The sequence below is a fragment of the Pholcus phalangioides genome, unplaced genomic scaffold (assembly GCF_987345545.1).
Source record: "Pholcus phalangioides strain wild (caught in Gottingen) unplaced genomic scaffold, Ppha-v1.0 ptg000015l_1, whole genome shotgun sequence".
NCBI lineage: Eukaryota > Metazoa > Arthropoda > Arachnida > Araneae > Pholcidae > Pholcus > Pholcus phalangioides.
In genome coordinates this window covers 70,303,885-70,320,788 of record NW_028301608.1, presented here as the reverse complement: position 1 = coordinate 70,320,788, position 16,904 = coordinate 70,303,885, and the positions used below count along the sequence as shown (strand labels likewise).

Here is a 16,904-nt window from a genome sequence, read left to right as displayed (position 1 = left end):
TTGTTTGAAAACGGTTCGGCGGGAAATTTTGGGCTTTGGTGGGTGGCGGTTTTTTGGGCGGCTTTTGTCAACTGTTTTGGGATGACAAATGTCTCTGTTTTGCTTGTGAGAGCAAAAAATGTTCTTTTCTTCACTTCAGTTCGCACCTACTTGGTGTTTTCTTCTTGACAACGGGAAAACCATGGCTCCTCATCAGGGCAGTGCAGACAAGGCTACAGCCATACTTCATAGAGGTAGTTCCAGCCGGAAACAATTATTATTATTTTCACTTTAGAACGTCACTATGCATGAGCTCGTGAAAACTGGGCTGGGACTCACCAAAGATTGGGGGAGGGGGGGGGGGGGTGGGACTCACCAAAGATTGGGGCCATGAAAGAAACATATGTGAAGCATTTATGACGTTTTAGGGACGCGCGCGCACACACGGCCTATGTATACAGTCGAATCCCGAAAAAATCTCGTTTTTAACGAAAACTTTTTTAATCCCCAGATAATTTTTAATAGGAACAATGTAAAAATCGGGAGTTTCTTTATAACGAAATTTCGTGGTAACGAAGTGATTACTCTGGTCTCTTGGAGTTCGTTACAACGGGATTCGACTGTATATGGTCTGCTGAATCTAGTAGGACCTCCACAACAGAGAGGGCAAAGGCGCCTTAATGCTTGGCCTCATAAAAATGACATCTGATCATTTTCGGTTGCAAGCATGCACATGAAAACCACATATTAGGCAAGGAAAGGGGGAGGCTTAGAAAAGTCACTTTTCCAAGGGATCCATGATGATCTTAGGATGACCCAGAGAGAGGATCATGGGCCCCCACCTAGTCTGAAAAAAAAAAGATGACTGCCTATAGTTCACATACTTACTCTTTGAATAAATTGTACCAAATTTCATTATCACGAGGACAAGGTCGTCTATGCACTTTCGGCTGTGGCTGGGTGGGTCCTTGCGTTAAAAGGAGGAGAGAGTATCGAGTAGGTAGCCTGAACGTTCCCAACTTTTCCCAGAAATAAATTTATTCAATAAAAAAAGTTTTAATTTTCTCCTGAATGGGACGGGGAACTGGCCCCCCACAAAAAACGTACAGTCATTTTGCATAATAATAACCTTTCCAAGGAGGGGACACTAAGAAAAAGTCTGCTTAGAGCCTGCTACTCCCTTGGGAGAGGGTTCTGATAATACGTATATATATATATCTGCTTCATAGTCGGAGATAGACTTGGAAGTTTGGGGGGGGCACGATGATGATGATGTCAATTCATATATACATTAGATCAGTCGACTCCACCTTTGACGTAACTCGACCCATGATCTGCTTTTTGTAGTATTAATACTATCACAATCTATCATAATTATGATAGATTGTGATAGTACTTGGAGATATTACTATTAAACTGTAGTTAATATTTTCCTTCCTAGATGGCGGCACAAGCTCAAATATTTTTAAGCTACTTTTTGGGATGATTTTAGCTGGAAATTTTTTAAAGATCTGGCAACTCTGCGACCGGGCTTCTTCACAAAAGAGCCGCTCTTCTAGACGGTTCATGAGCTGATCGCCCGTCTCTACCACTTTCAACTAGCCAAACATCTATATCAGTGAGAATTTTATTTTGACAAATTTTTCTAGTCCAAAATTTCATGATTCAACAAAATATTAGCAATGCATGCAGTGAAAGTGTTTATAATGTTCCGGTCAAATTGACTAGCCATGGTCCCTTTGAATAGAACTAAGAATATCTTGATTTTATTTTTTAAACTGATGATAAACACCATAATGTTTCAGTATTTTTATGGAAAATATGAAACACACATAACACATTATTTGTTAGAAATTCTGAGGAATATGCATGATGTGCATGTATGGTCAAGTAGTAGGTTTAGAAAAAGTTGTGTAATTTCAACATTCTAAACAATCTGGTTCATAATGAAAATGAAGCGAGATCAAAATGATTGGCTTGGTCCTTTCATTGTTCAAATGTTAAACTTCCCTTCATAGGTGGATACAAGGATAGGGCAAATGAAATAAAAAAAAATGAAAGAAAAAGTGAACATGAACTCACTTGCCTCTCTGTTTCAGTAAGATTTAAATGTTCTAAATCATTAGTATGTCCAAAGTGACTTTTCCAATGCTGTACTTGAACCTTTTCAGAGCACACTAGAAGTATTATTTCTGCATGACACCAGGCGTCAATCTTTCTACTACCTTGACTTTTACAACATCTCTGGCCAGTGGATTTGCTGATGAAATTTCTCCACCTATGACAGACAAAGGTCTTCCGCATTCCTCCTTTTATACTATACTGATGGTGCCTTCGATAGAAACATTTCGACTGCTTTTCCATTTTCACTTTCCAAAGATCAAAATTTGCAAAAAAAAAACAGTTTCAAAATTATAAATTCATACCTGTCATTTTTAAATACTACATTGATAACCTTAACAAAAATTACCAAATTAGCAATGAAAAAACAACTTTGTGTTGGAGTATTTAGATTAGGGGTCTTCAGCCTTCCTTGAGCAGTGAGCACTATTTATGCCCACCATCAAATAAAGAAGCACCCTCGAGGCAATTTTGACATAAATATGCCTGAAATTAACATAATTATAATCCTTGGATGCAATTTTAAAAGGATGTTTAATTTAAATGCTTGCACCTGCGAGCACTGAAATCGGACATAAACATTGACACTTAGGTGTTTCGGGGAGCAACAGGTTGGAAATAGCTGGTAGTTTAGTTGATTGAAATGAGCTGTAACAATCGTTTTGTTGTACACGTCACGTACTCGAGCAGAGACACAAAGAGAAAGAGCCCACTCAACAAGGTATACGAGTCAAAAAAAAAAACTTGTTCTCACCGCGAGGTAAGGATTTTCTCTATTTACTGATTGGTTCGTTTCTCCCTTTTTTTCTCTCTCCCCCTCTTCTGCGGAGGTATCATCATCCCCTTACATTTCAGAACTGCTACGGTAATTTTTGCTCTTTCCCACCTTGTTTACTATGTGTAGGCACCTCTTCCTCTGCCCCAATGCATTTTCTACTTCCAAATCACCCGCTTATCTCTTCGCTGTTCTATAACTGCAGTCTTGGAGCTATGCACTGTGCAGCTGGAAATGAGAATGGCATTTAAATCAGACACTGCAGAGTAAATAGTTGTTTACAGTGTCAGAAGAGGTATTTGGTCCTGATAAGGGCCGTTTATTTCTATCATCGACTGACATAACAAGGGTGGCAATAGAAAAATAAATAGCAGAAAACAAGCAACAAGAAAACGATGACAAGCGAAACACAAAATGAAAAAATAGTGGAAAAAACAGAATGCGATTTTCTTCGCTAACCTTCAATTCTAAGTCTCTTCGCCAATTTTAAGGCAACCTCGCAATGCTCACTTTGCTCTCTAAACGCAGCGATCTCTACCACCAACATGTTTCATATTGAAGTTTAGTTTCTTAGATGCTGAAAACCCTGAGTAATAAAATGAAGTTTAAGTGAAAAGTGATGGCCTGGTAAATTGATGAAAGCCGTTTTATCAATGCAATTGAGAAAATGATTTGCTCACAAAAGGAACAACTGTAGTATAAAATAATTTAGTGTAGTCTGTATAATTTGAATCACTTAGGGGCCATTCAATTATTATGTCAGCATCGATGGGGGGGGGGGGGTGTTTCCCGATTTGCTGACTTTTGATGACAAGGGTGGTTGGATGATGCTTACGTCAACCATCCTTTATGAAGATATGAAATTTTATTAATGGCATCTTATTCCGTGCGCCAAAAACGGAAAAACCTTTCATTAACTATTGGGCACCTGAACTAACATTCTACCTATTGATAAGTCCCCTACAGAGCCACTTTAGTGATCTCTAAATGTTTCATGGATCCTTCAAGGGTTCTGGAAATGTTTCCGGGCCGCTTAAGTGCTCTGGAACTGTGCCACACTTCACTCAAGTGAACCGTCATCTTCCCATGTATCACTTAAGTAATCTGGGAATGTTCCGCGGGTAACTTGAGTGATGTAGAACTGCACTGGGGGCCACATAAGTGCTAAAACTGTGCCACATGTCACTCAAGGGATCTTTAAATGTGCCACGGATCCGTTTAAGTGTTCTGTAACTGTGTCTTGGATTACTTAGGTGATCTTTGAATGTGAAAGTGATCTTTGAGACCTACTTCGGTGATCTGAAAATGTGTCATTGGTCACTTAAATGTTCTGGAATTGTACCAGTGGTCATTTAATTGATTTGTAAATGTGCCGCGCTTAGTTTATTTTTACAAAATTAGGTTCGAGGGGCCAAGCCATATTGGATAACTTTCAGGGACACATTTGGTCTGCTGGTCAAGGGTTTATCATTATATGGCTTAAAGGGTTGGTTTGCTATGAATTTCTTAAAGAGAAATTTTGAGTTCTTACCCTCAGAAATTGATAGTAATAACATTTAAAATTTCAAAAGAAAATTTTTGAAAAAAAAAAAAATTTTTGACCTTTATTTTTGAAAAAAATAAATTTTTTGCATTGAAAATTTTTATTTTTCTTCTTGAGGGAAGGAGGTGCACGAACCCCCTATTGCCCTCCTCAAACGTACGTTTCTGATCCCACCAATATGCGTTAGGGAGCAGTGATGATAAGATTTGATGAAATTTTCTGACAAGGTTGGGGGAGGGGGGGGGGGGGTTAGCATTTTGCTGACAAGAGGGGGAAGGGGGTCAAAAATGGCTAAAAATTTGCTTATGTAATACTTGAACGAATGGCCCTTTATCTGGTGTAGGATGCTACATTTCTAATCTCGATCCCTGTATTTAATTTCATTTATGTAGTAGAAGAATGTTTTGTTATTGTTCACTTTTTATTGTCATTTTTTCGTTTTAAGGAATGTACTATCGATGTTCCACGGAACAAAGGATTCGGGAAAAAAACTTTATGAAGTGCGGAATCGAACCTGGGCCCTCTTGCAAAATGAGCTAGTATGCTAACCAATGCTCCACGGTGACAACTTTCCTTATAACACGCAAAGCAGCAAGCTGAGTAGAGCTTATTTGTAGCTGAGCTGAGTAGAGAGACATTACTTCTTCCCTTAATCAATGATTCTCAAAGGTTGAGATGGCTTCCTTGTTGAATTCATGATTCATCTGCGGCTATCAACAATAGTTTGGTGGATATTTCCCCAAAAGAACCACTTCAGAGCATATGCATAAAAATGAATATCTCCAGCTCACTGCCATGCCTCTGACAAAGTTTGGTGACGCACACTTTGAGAAACACTGCCTTGACTTCGGTAACATCTGTCCCAGTTGGCAACAGTGTAAAAATTGACGTGAACTGCAGGAAGAAAAGTTTGGTGTGTCTGTCAGGACTGGAAAGCCCCGGGCAACAAACTATTTTGGGGGAGGGGAATAACAAATTTTAGGAAAAAACAAAAATAACGTAAAATCATTTGGATTTGGCTATGGGCGGGGTAGCAAAACCATATTTGTGCCCCTTCACAAGAATCCTAGTCACTTCCCTGTTCTTCACCGTGAATTAGATTTTCATTTTTTAATGATTATAACGAGTTATGCAATTGATTAGAATGATAGTGGATTGAAATTAAGAATGATAGTGGATTGAAATTAAGAATGATAGTAGATTGAAATTAAGAATGATAGTGGATTGAAATTAAGAATAATAGTGGATTGAAATTAAGAATGATAGTGGATTGAAATTAAGAATGATAGTGGATTGAAATTAAGAATGATAGTGGATTGAAATTGAGAACCTATATATATAAGTATAGTAATCTTTCACTTATATATATCCATCATGCGAGGGGGAACAAGAGGAAAAGATGCATAAACGAGAGAGGCGTATGAGTGAATAGTGTTATGCACCTTTGTGCAGAAAATTGTCTTATAACTAAGAGAAATGTGATTGAATGTAAGTGAGAGATAGCTGTAATTAAAAAATCTATTATACAGATTACATGGGTGTAAACTTGTATCCAGCCCATGGCCCCCTATAATGAAAGAAAAATAAATATTTGGTGGTGGTGTACATCTTATCTCTGAGTGGTGATGAATCTAAAACGGGGAAGAGAAAAGAGTGACAATGAGCAAAAATACAAATGAATTGAAAGGCCAGATCATATTAGTGGTAATATATTGCATTCGATTTAATCAAACTTGAGGGGGAACAAAAAAAAAATGGAAACAGAACAATACTTGCTTGTATTTTAGATCACAGGATATTATATGGCATAAAATTACAAACCATGAATGTAGTTTCTGAAATGTTGCAAAATGAATATTAAATTTGTAATAGAATATGGTTTCAACAACTTTAAGTGATTTTAACTACTAAACCAGACATGCACCTGGGTCATTCCATTTCAAATCACCCGGCAAAATGCCAAAATGACACCCATAGTCTCAGATTTCAATGATTTTTTTTTTATTTGTTGCATTTACCATCCTTATTAACCGTGTGGAATATTATTTGCATATCTCTAAAACTTTTTGAGAAAAAAAATGTTGAAATTTATCAAAAACTGATGCAGATGACTTTTCCGAGGCTCAATTTTTAAGGGGCATTGTTTGAGAAAATAAATCATAACTTTTTCAATTTTCAATATATTCAAGTGAAATTTTCACTAAAGTGTTCACAAAAACATACAGAATATGAATAAAAATAATTCATACACTTACATTTGAAATTTACATGCAAAACAATTATGTAAACTTTGTTTTTGTGGAATTTTTCGTTAGAAAAAATACAATTTTTCAAACGTATTTTTAGACCAGAGGCACAGCAGTTACCAAAACAACTTTTATTTTAAATTTCTCCTAAATATATGAAGTAAAATACTGGAGAAAAAAAATAATGGTTTTTTGACCGTTAATATGTTTATTCTGGCTCGCAACACAAAATTCATCGAAATAAGACTGGATCGTTCCGATTTCAAATCATTCAACTAGATACTGAAATGCAACCCATCATCCCAGATTCCAATTATTATTATTTATTTATTGCTTCTACCATGCTTGTTGACCATGCGAAGTTTCATGTACATATCTCAAAAACTTTTTGAGAAAAAAAAATGTTTTCTAACCTCACGAATGACGTCTCTTAGGCTAACCCCATTCAAGCAATATTATTTGTGAAAATATATCATAACTTTGCAGATTTTCAATATATTCAAATGAAATTTCCACTAAAATGCTCACAAAAAAATGTGGATTATGACTAGGAAAGAAAATTTAAACCTTTGCATTAAAAAATTAGATTGCAAAAAAATCGTTGAAATTTAATTTTTGATTCTTTTTATAATAAAAACACAATGGCTCACCTTTGCTTTTTCATTTACAAAAGCTCTCCTGTTTCTCTCATGGCATATTCAGTGACATTGAACTCTTTTTTTTCCTTGTTCCCATTTCTTAAAGCAGGGGCCAGAGTTAAAATTTGCCCTTGTTGTGATGGGTAAATTGAGTCTTATTTCTAATTAACTTTATCAAAATATTCATATTTGCTTTCTGTTTAATATCTTCATTATTATAAGTGTACATTGAGATTCATTTCCTGGTGATTCTTCAAAAACTTTACAAACATTTGATTTTAAAGTGTTGCAAGCAGATTCAACTTTTCTTTTGGCATTGTTTGACTTGCACTGTGGAGCTACCGTATGAAGTTTAATTGGTGACTCTTCTATGTTCTGTAGAGATGAATTTATTTCTTCAAGTGCTTCTTGTTTAATAATTGACATTTTTCCAAGTTACTTCTCTACATTACTGTCACTGTTCATCTCTTCACAGTATTCAGTTTCTTCATTTAATTTATTGTTGTTTATATTCGCTGTCTCTACAGGCATGGCATATTTTTTGCTCTGGAATTGATTTTGTACAACCGTTTATTTCATTTATACATGAAAAATACAAGTTTACTATCCTTAAACCTTCTGTTATTTTTTTCTTATGACATTTTAAAGGATTAAAGCATGCTTCCGGATATATTTCATACTTTGAGAAAAAAGCTCTATGATGCTTAAACACACAGTAGATAAATGTTCAGAACTTGCTCCACTCCTCAATATTGATGTCTGATGGGTCCAATGATGTAATGGGTAACAGATTTTACACTTTTGCATAACACTTTTTATGACAGTCAGATCCAGTTTTTTTTCCAACACTATAAATTTCAAGTGTCTTTTCTGACATTTTCCTTTATTTCCAAAATGATGATATAAAATATTTAGCTCAAATGGAAATTGTGTTATCATAAGAAAAATTTGCTAACCCTGGAGTAGGCTACTTTATGGAGCATGTTCTCTGTCTTCAGCAAGATCATAAGTCGAAGTAATTAAAAAAAAATTTAACACTGTTGTGGTAAAATAACTTTATAATTAAGCATGTTAAAAAAACTTCAAAAATTAATCTATATATATGATTAACATTATCTGGATTTATCAAATACAAAATAATTCTTTATGCAAAAATATATCAGATTGCAAAAGTTTGTCTTTGTTGCATCATAAGAAATATTTATAGATCAATTAAAAGTGAAATTAATTATTTGGAATTTGAACACTTCTAAGAATCTGAACATGAAGGTTTAATTTGAAAAATTATTTTATTCACCCAAAACCTTTTTTTTTCACCAACTCCCACTTGACACATTACATTAACATTTCTAATTATTTCATGAATTCATTTAATCCTAGAATTTTAAAATTTATTAATTGTTTTGAATTATTGCATTAACTACTCATGAAACTTAATTTAATTAATACTGTAATAAATGTATAAGCGTACATGAAAAATAAAATATAAATTTCTTTTTACTAAGCATGAATCATTATATTAAGTCAAAATGTACAAATATAATTAATGTAGTCATATAAGTACAATTGTTTTGTTACTCAAATGTATTAACTGTCAAAATAATGTTTACTTTTCTAGTCTTCTTAATATATTAACAGGATTAAATTTAAATAAAATTGAAAATTCATGCTGTGCATCCAAAAAAAAGTGTTTAAAAAATTGTGTCAAAAATAAAAAAATAAATAAATAAATAAAATTTAAATGACTTTTTCCCTCTAAGGTTTACATTTTTTCTATTCATAATCTGCATTTTTTTGTGAGCATTTTAGTGGAAATTTCATTTGAATATATTAAAAATCTGCAAAGTTATGATATATTTTCACAAATAATATTGCTTGAATGGAGTTAGCCTAAGAGACGTCATTCGTGAGGTTAGAAAACATTTTTTTTCTCAAAAAGTTTTTGAGATATTTGCATGAAACTTTGCATGGTCAACAAGCATGGTAGAAGCAATAAATAAAAAATAATAATTGGAATCTGGGATGATGGGTTGCATTTCAGTATCTAGTTGAATGATTTGAAATCGGAACGATCCAGTCTTATTTCGATGAATTTTGTGTTGCGAGCCAGAATAAACATATTAACAGTCAAAAAACCATTATTTTTTTTCTCCAGTATTTTACTTCATATATTTAGGAGAAATTTAAAATAAAAGTTGTTTTGGTAACTGCTGTGCCTCTGGTCTAAAAATACGTTTGAAAAATTGTATTTTTTCTAACGAAAAATTCCACAAAAACAAAGTTTACATAATTGTTTTGCATGTAAATTTCAAATGTAAGTGTATGAATTATTTTTATTCATATTCTGTATGTTTTTGTGAACACTTTAGTGAAAATTTCACTTGAATATATTGAAAATTGAAAAAGTTATGATTTATTTTCTCAAACAATGCCCCTTAAAAATTGAGCCTCGGAAAAGTCATCTGCATCAGTTTTTGATAAATTTCAACATTTTTTTTCTCAAAAAATTTTAGAGATATGCAAATAATATTTCACACGGTTAATAAGAATGGTAAATGCAACAAATAAAAAAAAATCATTGAAATCTGAGACTATGGGTGTCATGGCTGGGTGATTTGACATGGAATGACCCACCTCATCCATATTCCTCTGTGGAACTTCTAACAAATTGGTGCATGTTGGAGTGTGTGTGTGGTAAACCTTCCGTGAAGTTTGTTTCTGTGTAATGTTTGTTATGTGTAGTGTTGCCATCAGCCATCAATTGTTCTAACTATGCATGAAGTGTAATGACTGAATAGTATAACATGTAGATCTGTTGCTCTCTGCGGTGAAACTTTGTAATGGGGAGATTGGCAAAGTTATTTTAACTACCAGCTCTAGGAACTTACTTGGGTCTCCATAATACGTGCCAATTTGAAGTCGAGGTTGTTTCAGCCTTTTTATGCAGGTTTCGCAACGGCTCTGGAATCTGGTGTTGGAGCTCTTGAGCCTGAAATCCTAGATATTTTGTGGGTCAAGACTGCTGCAAAAAATATTCCAATTGATTGTAATATTATAAAGGAAAAGGGGAAAATTTTTTACTCTTCTATAAAGAAAAGAGCTGGGGTGAAACATCTATTCCATGAGAGAATTTTATACAAGTAAAGGTTGGTTTCATAGGTTTAAGAAAGGGTTTGGATTATGCAATGTTAAAATCACTGGTGATCAAGTCTCTGCCGACCAGGACGCAGCTAGAAAATTTCCAAAGACTTTGCAGAAAATTATTAAAGAGAGGTTATGCACTTCAGCAGGTGTTTAATGCTGACAAAACTGCACTATATTAATTGAAAATGCAGCAAAGAAGTTAAGCAAGAGAATAAAAGCAAGCTCCTGGTTTTAAGGCAAGTAGGGATAGACTTACTATGTTTTGCACAAATGTGTATAGGTACGTGATAAAGCCCACTGTCATTTTCAAACCTGTGAATCTGTGAACATTGAAATGACGACCAGTGCAAAATAAATGTGTGTTGTCCTTGAAATTGCTTCATGCTTTGCCATCTTGAGTGCTTGTGAGAGACATTATCGGGAAAAATATTTTTCTAGGTCCCTAGAGTATCGTTATAGACAGATTTTACTGTATGGACCTCAATATCTCCCTGCATATATTCCTATTAAGTTAAGCTTTATGAGAGGAAGTCTTAATGAATATTTTATTTCCTTTGATGATCAATAAAGGGTTTGTATAACTTTAAAATTTTACAGTTAGACTCCCGTATAATGTCACCCCTGGGGCAGAATAAAAATGACTTCATGTGCAGGTGACTTGATATTGAGTTATCCAAATTCACACTAATATGCTCACATGGGCCAATAAAAAGTTATTTTATAGGCCACATAGCATTAAAAGTAATGATGTTACACTGAGGTCTTACTGTAATAAGACATGCCAGGTTTTTTTTCCCTTCAGGTATTCGAAGTAACGCCTTTTATTTGCAGTCATGGCAAGAAGCAGGTCACGTTCACCTGCTAGAAGAGGTTTGTTGCATTTGTCGTTCTATTCATTTATCTTATCATTCCATTTTGTAATGAATGACTCAATAATATGTGCAATGATGCTCGTATTACATGCATTCAGACTTTTTCCTGTAAAATAATGCTTCTAATCTTGGTTCAGGTACAACACAATCGTTTGTATTAGTGATATTCATCTGTTGTGCTACATATTTTGAGAAAGCGTGTTGCATGAAAATGAAAAATGTGATATGGTATGATGCGAAACTCATCATTGCACCAGAATTCTGCAACATAAATGGTGGTGTTAAATCAGGTTTTTTACTGTAGATACTTTAACATATGTTCGTATGTTTAGTTAAGTGACTGTATTTAGATAATCTTGAATTAATAATTGTATCCAAGATTTGGCATTAGAAAATGCAATTCGATTCAATGAAAACTGGTGAGATCTCAAACAGTTCCAAGTTGAGTTTGATGGTCGTTTAAAAAGGAAAAGCTGAAAATATATTGCCTCCACGTCGCACTGACTAAGCCTTGATTAAGTTTGGATTCACTATCAAACTCAGGGTGAGTTTCATGGCGTTCATCAGGGATAATAGAATACTAGGGTAGTCAACATTGCTATTGACTTTTTGAATAGTATTTCCATGTTCTGGTGGTGGTATAACAGGAATGGGGCAAGTCGACGAGCCTTTAGACTTCGGGATGAAAAAACTGTCGATTGTTTTAATTTTCTTTTCAAATTTTTTAGTTTCTCCGTCATTCCCCTGTAAATAATATTCCTGATAATCCATACAATATATATATACACACACACAGCACATATATAACAAATAATTAGTAAATATATTTGAAAAGTTTTACTTTTTAAATGTAGATATATTGTAACTTGGAGGTGGACAGTCTCCAGCCATTTTCTTTCATACCGTACATGATCTTGGCTCCACCAGCAAAATTCGCCAGTTTTAGCCATAGCAATATATATTATAGCCATTAAATATTGTGACAGTAATCAACTCGATCTATGTTTTTTCTGCTATTTTTTCAGTTTTTTCTTCAATTTTTGTTTTCTACAACACAGATTTTCAACCCGAAGGCTCCGCCACTGAAAACCATACCAGAATTACTTGATCTTCAAACGTAAATTTTGAAATGAGCAATTTCTCATAAAGGATGAAAACTTTTGTTTAGAAACACCTTGTCACGAGTTTCGGAAATACTAATCTAGAAATATAAAATCTCAGACATGCTTAAAGCACCAAATGGTAAATCGGGCGTATGCAAGTGGGAAGTCATGACAGAATAAAAAAATATGAAATTAATTAAATGGTTTTTACTAAAGAACTGGACAAATCGAAAAAAAATCTAGGCTGCAGAACAATTTTATAGGCACCAAAATAATTTTTACCCGAAAAAAAAAGTCCAAACTAATGCTTCTTTTCATTTTTCAGGGCATAATGACCCTCTTTCATGTTGACAGATATGCTGCTATAAATTCCAAGCATTTTGGGCTGCTCTCAGCCTGCAATTTAGTAATCACACTTTTCAATCAAAATTTTAGGCGCCATTACCAATTTTTTAGTCACCATGGCAAACTGGCACCTGGGATTTGTCCAGCCCTGGTTTACTGTATTCACTAAGTTAAAGTTAGAGAGAAACAAATATAGGCTGTTCTCGATAACAAGAAATAATTAACGCATATTTTAAGAAATAGTTGGTGTGTGTGCAAAATTCAGCAAAATTTAAAGAGACATAAATATCATAATGTAAATCGACTTCTAGGATTGAAAATAATAAATTTTTCTTTCAAATTCGTACTTACAAGGGTCGTCAGAAAATTGCTCAAATATATATATTTTTTCTGCCAACAGACGTGTTAAATAAGAAGAAACATTACTTTCATGCCAAATTAAATTATTTGTATTTTTTAAATATAATTCATTATGATTATATCAAGTGCTTTCAATATTAATTTTGAAATTTTTTTATTTGAAAAGATTCTTCATAATTAAAATTAATTCCTGCAGAGCATGATGGGGGCCTATGTTCTGATAGATAAGGGGTCATTCAAGTATTACGTCAGCATTGAGGAAGGGTGTTTCGGATTTGCTGACTTTTGATGACGGGGGGGGGGGGTTTGAAGGTTGCTTACATCCTCAACCACCCCATTTTGAAGATATGAAATATTCTAAGCTTCTGACGAAATTTTGCTGGGGGGGGGGGTCAGTGTTTTGCTAACAAGGAGGGAAGGGGTCAAAAATGGCTGAAAATCTGCTTACGTAATACTTGAATGGCCATTAAAAGGTTATGTTCAATTCCGCCTCCTGCAGTAGAACATCTAAATTACGATTTTTTGTGGATCCTTGGAAAGATTTTTCATGCACCCTATACTCTAGTGAATTGGAGCGAAAAAATAAAAGGTGGTCAAAATCATCTTCAGCATTGTGGGAGGCCATATCAATACAATTATCAGTGAATCCACAAGGGAATGTGGCTTTGTTTCCTGGGAAAACCCTGATGTGCTACAAAAAATACAGGAATGGATTTCCTCACCCGACAATATTAAACCTTTAAATTTTTCACTTACCGAAAATAGCTTTCTTTTCATAGATTCTTTCATTTTTCGGTCGAAATCAAGTTTGCATGTTTATAAGGATTGAAGCCAAAAAACAAACGAAGAAAAAATAATAGCTGGAAAACGGTGATTCATCTCATTCGATGTGGCTTACAATTGATCGTTCAACCCCTATACAATGACCAACACACGTCACTGTCTTTTACTTTCTAAAGTCATCTAGCATGGAAAATACGTAACCAAGTATTTTACAATGGAAAAGTATTTCACTGCATTAATTTATTTTTTTCCAAAAATTCTTTTTTTTGATGAACTCTCAGAATTTCCCTGTTCCACTGTTCAAACACCTGTTTGAGGGCTCTTGGGGGTGGGAGGCAATCACCCCATCGCCTTTTGTTTCAAAGCTCTTGGGGGGGCGATTGTCCCTATTGCCCCCCCCCCCCTGGATCCGCCACTGGATGGAGGGAGAGCTGGTTAAAGCTCCTGCATAGCTCAGCATTGGGCGTGCAATAGCTGTATAGATCCACTGAGTAGTTTTAGGGTTTAAACCCCAGGTTTTGCCAATAATTCATTTGCATAGCATAAGTTAGTAGCCCGTTTGGCTCGTTCTTGAATATGGGATTTCCAGGAGAGCTTAGAATTCAAATGACATCCAAGGTATTTCACTCTGTCACATATGGTTAATTCTTGTCCCTTGAGGATTAAGTTTCGAATTTCCTGTTCCATGTGAAAATCACAATTCTGGTTTTTTCTGTGGAAAATGTTAGTTGGTGTTTGTCACCCCATCTCATAGCTGCCAAGTCTCCCGAATTTTAGCTTCATCGCTCGACCTCCCAAAAAGTTCTTAAATCTCCCAAATTTTTACGAAAATCACAAAAAATCCCTAATTGTCCCTAAAAATTCCGTAAGGAATTTCTTGTGGGGCATGAAGCCTATATTTTTCCCCTTTCGAAATGATGTCACACGTTGTAAATGGGGAAATTCCCTTTTTAAGGAGGTTTTACAAACCCTCTGATGGTAACAAGAAAGTTGTTTGTCTTATTGTGCAGGGAAATGGCTTAGCAGCCAATAGTCCTGAATAATAATTGAAGATTATAGTGATGCGCATATGGTCAAAATTTCTTTTGTTGAAGTTACTTACATGCGATATAACAAAACATGAATACTGATAAGCAAAAACATATTTAATCAATTTTAAAGATACTTATTCCAATGAATTTCCTTTCATCAAACGTTCCAGAAGAGGGCCGACTTTTCCTTTTTGTACAAGTTGTGTTACGGACATAAACATCGGTCATGGAAAGACTGACATCATCACTCATGTGAAATGAAAAAAAAAACCATCAAGCAAGTATCACAAAAAGTCAGTGTTCTTCAAAAATTGACGGTTTTTCCCTTTATCTTCTGATGATTTTGGGGTCATTCGCGCAGAATGTTTGTTCACAGTGTTTCTGATTGAACACAATATTTATTTTTACATCATTGAAGTTTTGGCCTCCAATTTCACTTGTTTTTCACGTAGGAATTTTATTCCCAAGGGCTTAACTTCCATGTGTGTAAAATCCCTATTTGAATTTGACTTCAGTTTTTGAGTAGGGATTTTATTCCCTACACTTTAACTTTTATGTTTGGAAAATCCTTATTGTATCCTTATTAGGCAGCGGTTTTAGTATAAAATATGAGTTTGCTCAAAAATCTCCTGAATTTTCATTTTCAAAAGTTTGCAGCTATACCATCTGCTGACCGAGTTTAAAATTTGTTGAGCAAGAATCCTCATTGTGGATAAATCATGCCCTTGAATGAGCACGACTAGATCGTCTGCATAGGCCTGTGTATATCCTGGGCTCTTTATTAGTTTGGAGAGCTGAAGACAATGTTCCACAAGAAAGGAGAAAGGATTCCTCCTTGCGGACATCCTCTTCTGATAGCTCTTTCAGCTTGGGTGTAAGAACACGAGCAGTGATTGTTTGGTTTCTGAGCATGTGATCGATCCATCTAATTAACATAGGTGGAATGTTATAATCTATTAGTGCCTTATATACAGAGTCATAAGTAACGTTGTCAAAGGCTCCAACAATGTCCAGAAAAATACCAATAGCAAATTGTCCATTGATAATTGTGTTTTCAATTCTCCAAATCAATTGATGAAGAGCAGAGTCAGTCGAAAACCCGGTATTAAAACCATGCTGGTTCTCATTAATCTTACCCATTAAGAGAGGAATATCTTGAAGATGCCAGAGTATCAGTTTTTCCAGTAACTTTAACTGGAAAGAAGATAATGTAATCATTCTGAAGGATGATGATTTATAATAGGTGTCTTTTCCTGGTTTTGGTAGGAAGACACCTCTGGAGCTCTTCCATACTTTGGGTATATATCCCAAAACTAGGCTGGCTTTGAAGAGGCGAATCAGCTCAATGACTATAACTTCCCATCCTTTTTGTAAAAAGATAGGATATATTCCATCTGTGCCTGGTGACTTGAATGGAGAAAATCCCCTCAAGTCTTTAGTACATTTGTCATATTCAACTATTTGTGTTGGCTATTGGGGTGTCTACTGGTTCCAGGATGGGCCTAGTCTGTACACCACAGTCTGGTTTTGTTGGTCCGTCTAGGTGATAGTCCAGAAGACATTCCAGTGTCTCCACTGGACTGGCGGTATAGTTACCACCTGTTCGTTCTATAACATTAATTTTATCATAGAAATTGTTTTTGATCAATTTGTGATAACCTCTGCAGTTTCTGACAGTGAATTCATCTCTGTGCAAAACTTCTGCCAAGAAGTATTTTTCACTTTTCTGATTTCTTTCTTGAACTTTCTTTGAACTTCCTTATAGTAAATCCAATTTGATTCACGTTTAGTCCTAACAACCTTCCAGTGTGATTTCCTTGTTTTTTTACAAAGGAATTCAAGATCTTTAGTCCACCAATTTTGTGAGTAGACTTTGGATTTTTCAGGCTTGAGTGGACGTGCCTGATTTGAAGAGTTCCTGATCACCTCTTTCAGAGTGGCAGCATGGTGGTCCAAGTCATCTG

General features: G+C 34.9%; 1 protein-coding gene across 2 annotated transcripts in view; it reads left to right on the top strand.

The window, feature by feature from the left end:
- The first annotated feature begins 1,499 nt into the window (after positions 1-1,499).
- Positions 1,500-16,904, top strand: part of LOC149076631 (U4/U6.U5 small nuclear ribonucleoprotein 27 kDa protein-like) — a 148,916-nt gene continuing 133,511 nt past the window's right edge. For both annotated transcript variants that reach the window (XR_016194080.1, XM_089244244.1), the window contains exons 1-2: positions 1,500-1,597; positions 11,249-11,316. Coding sequence is in view for 1 of the 2 variants with exons in the window: in XM_089244244.1 (XP_089100370.1) it covers positions 11,280-11,316 (37 nt within the window). In the remaining variant the exon portion in view is untranslated. The remainder of the gene's footprint in view (positions 1,598-11,248; positions 11,317-16,904) is intronic.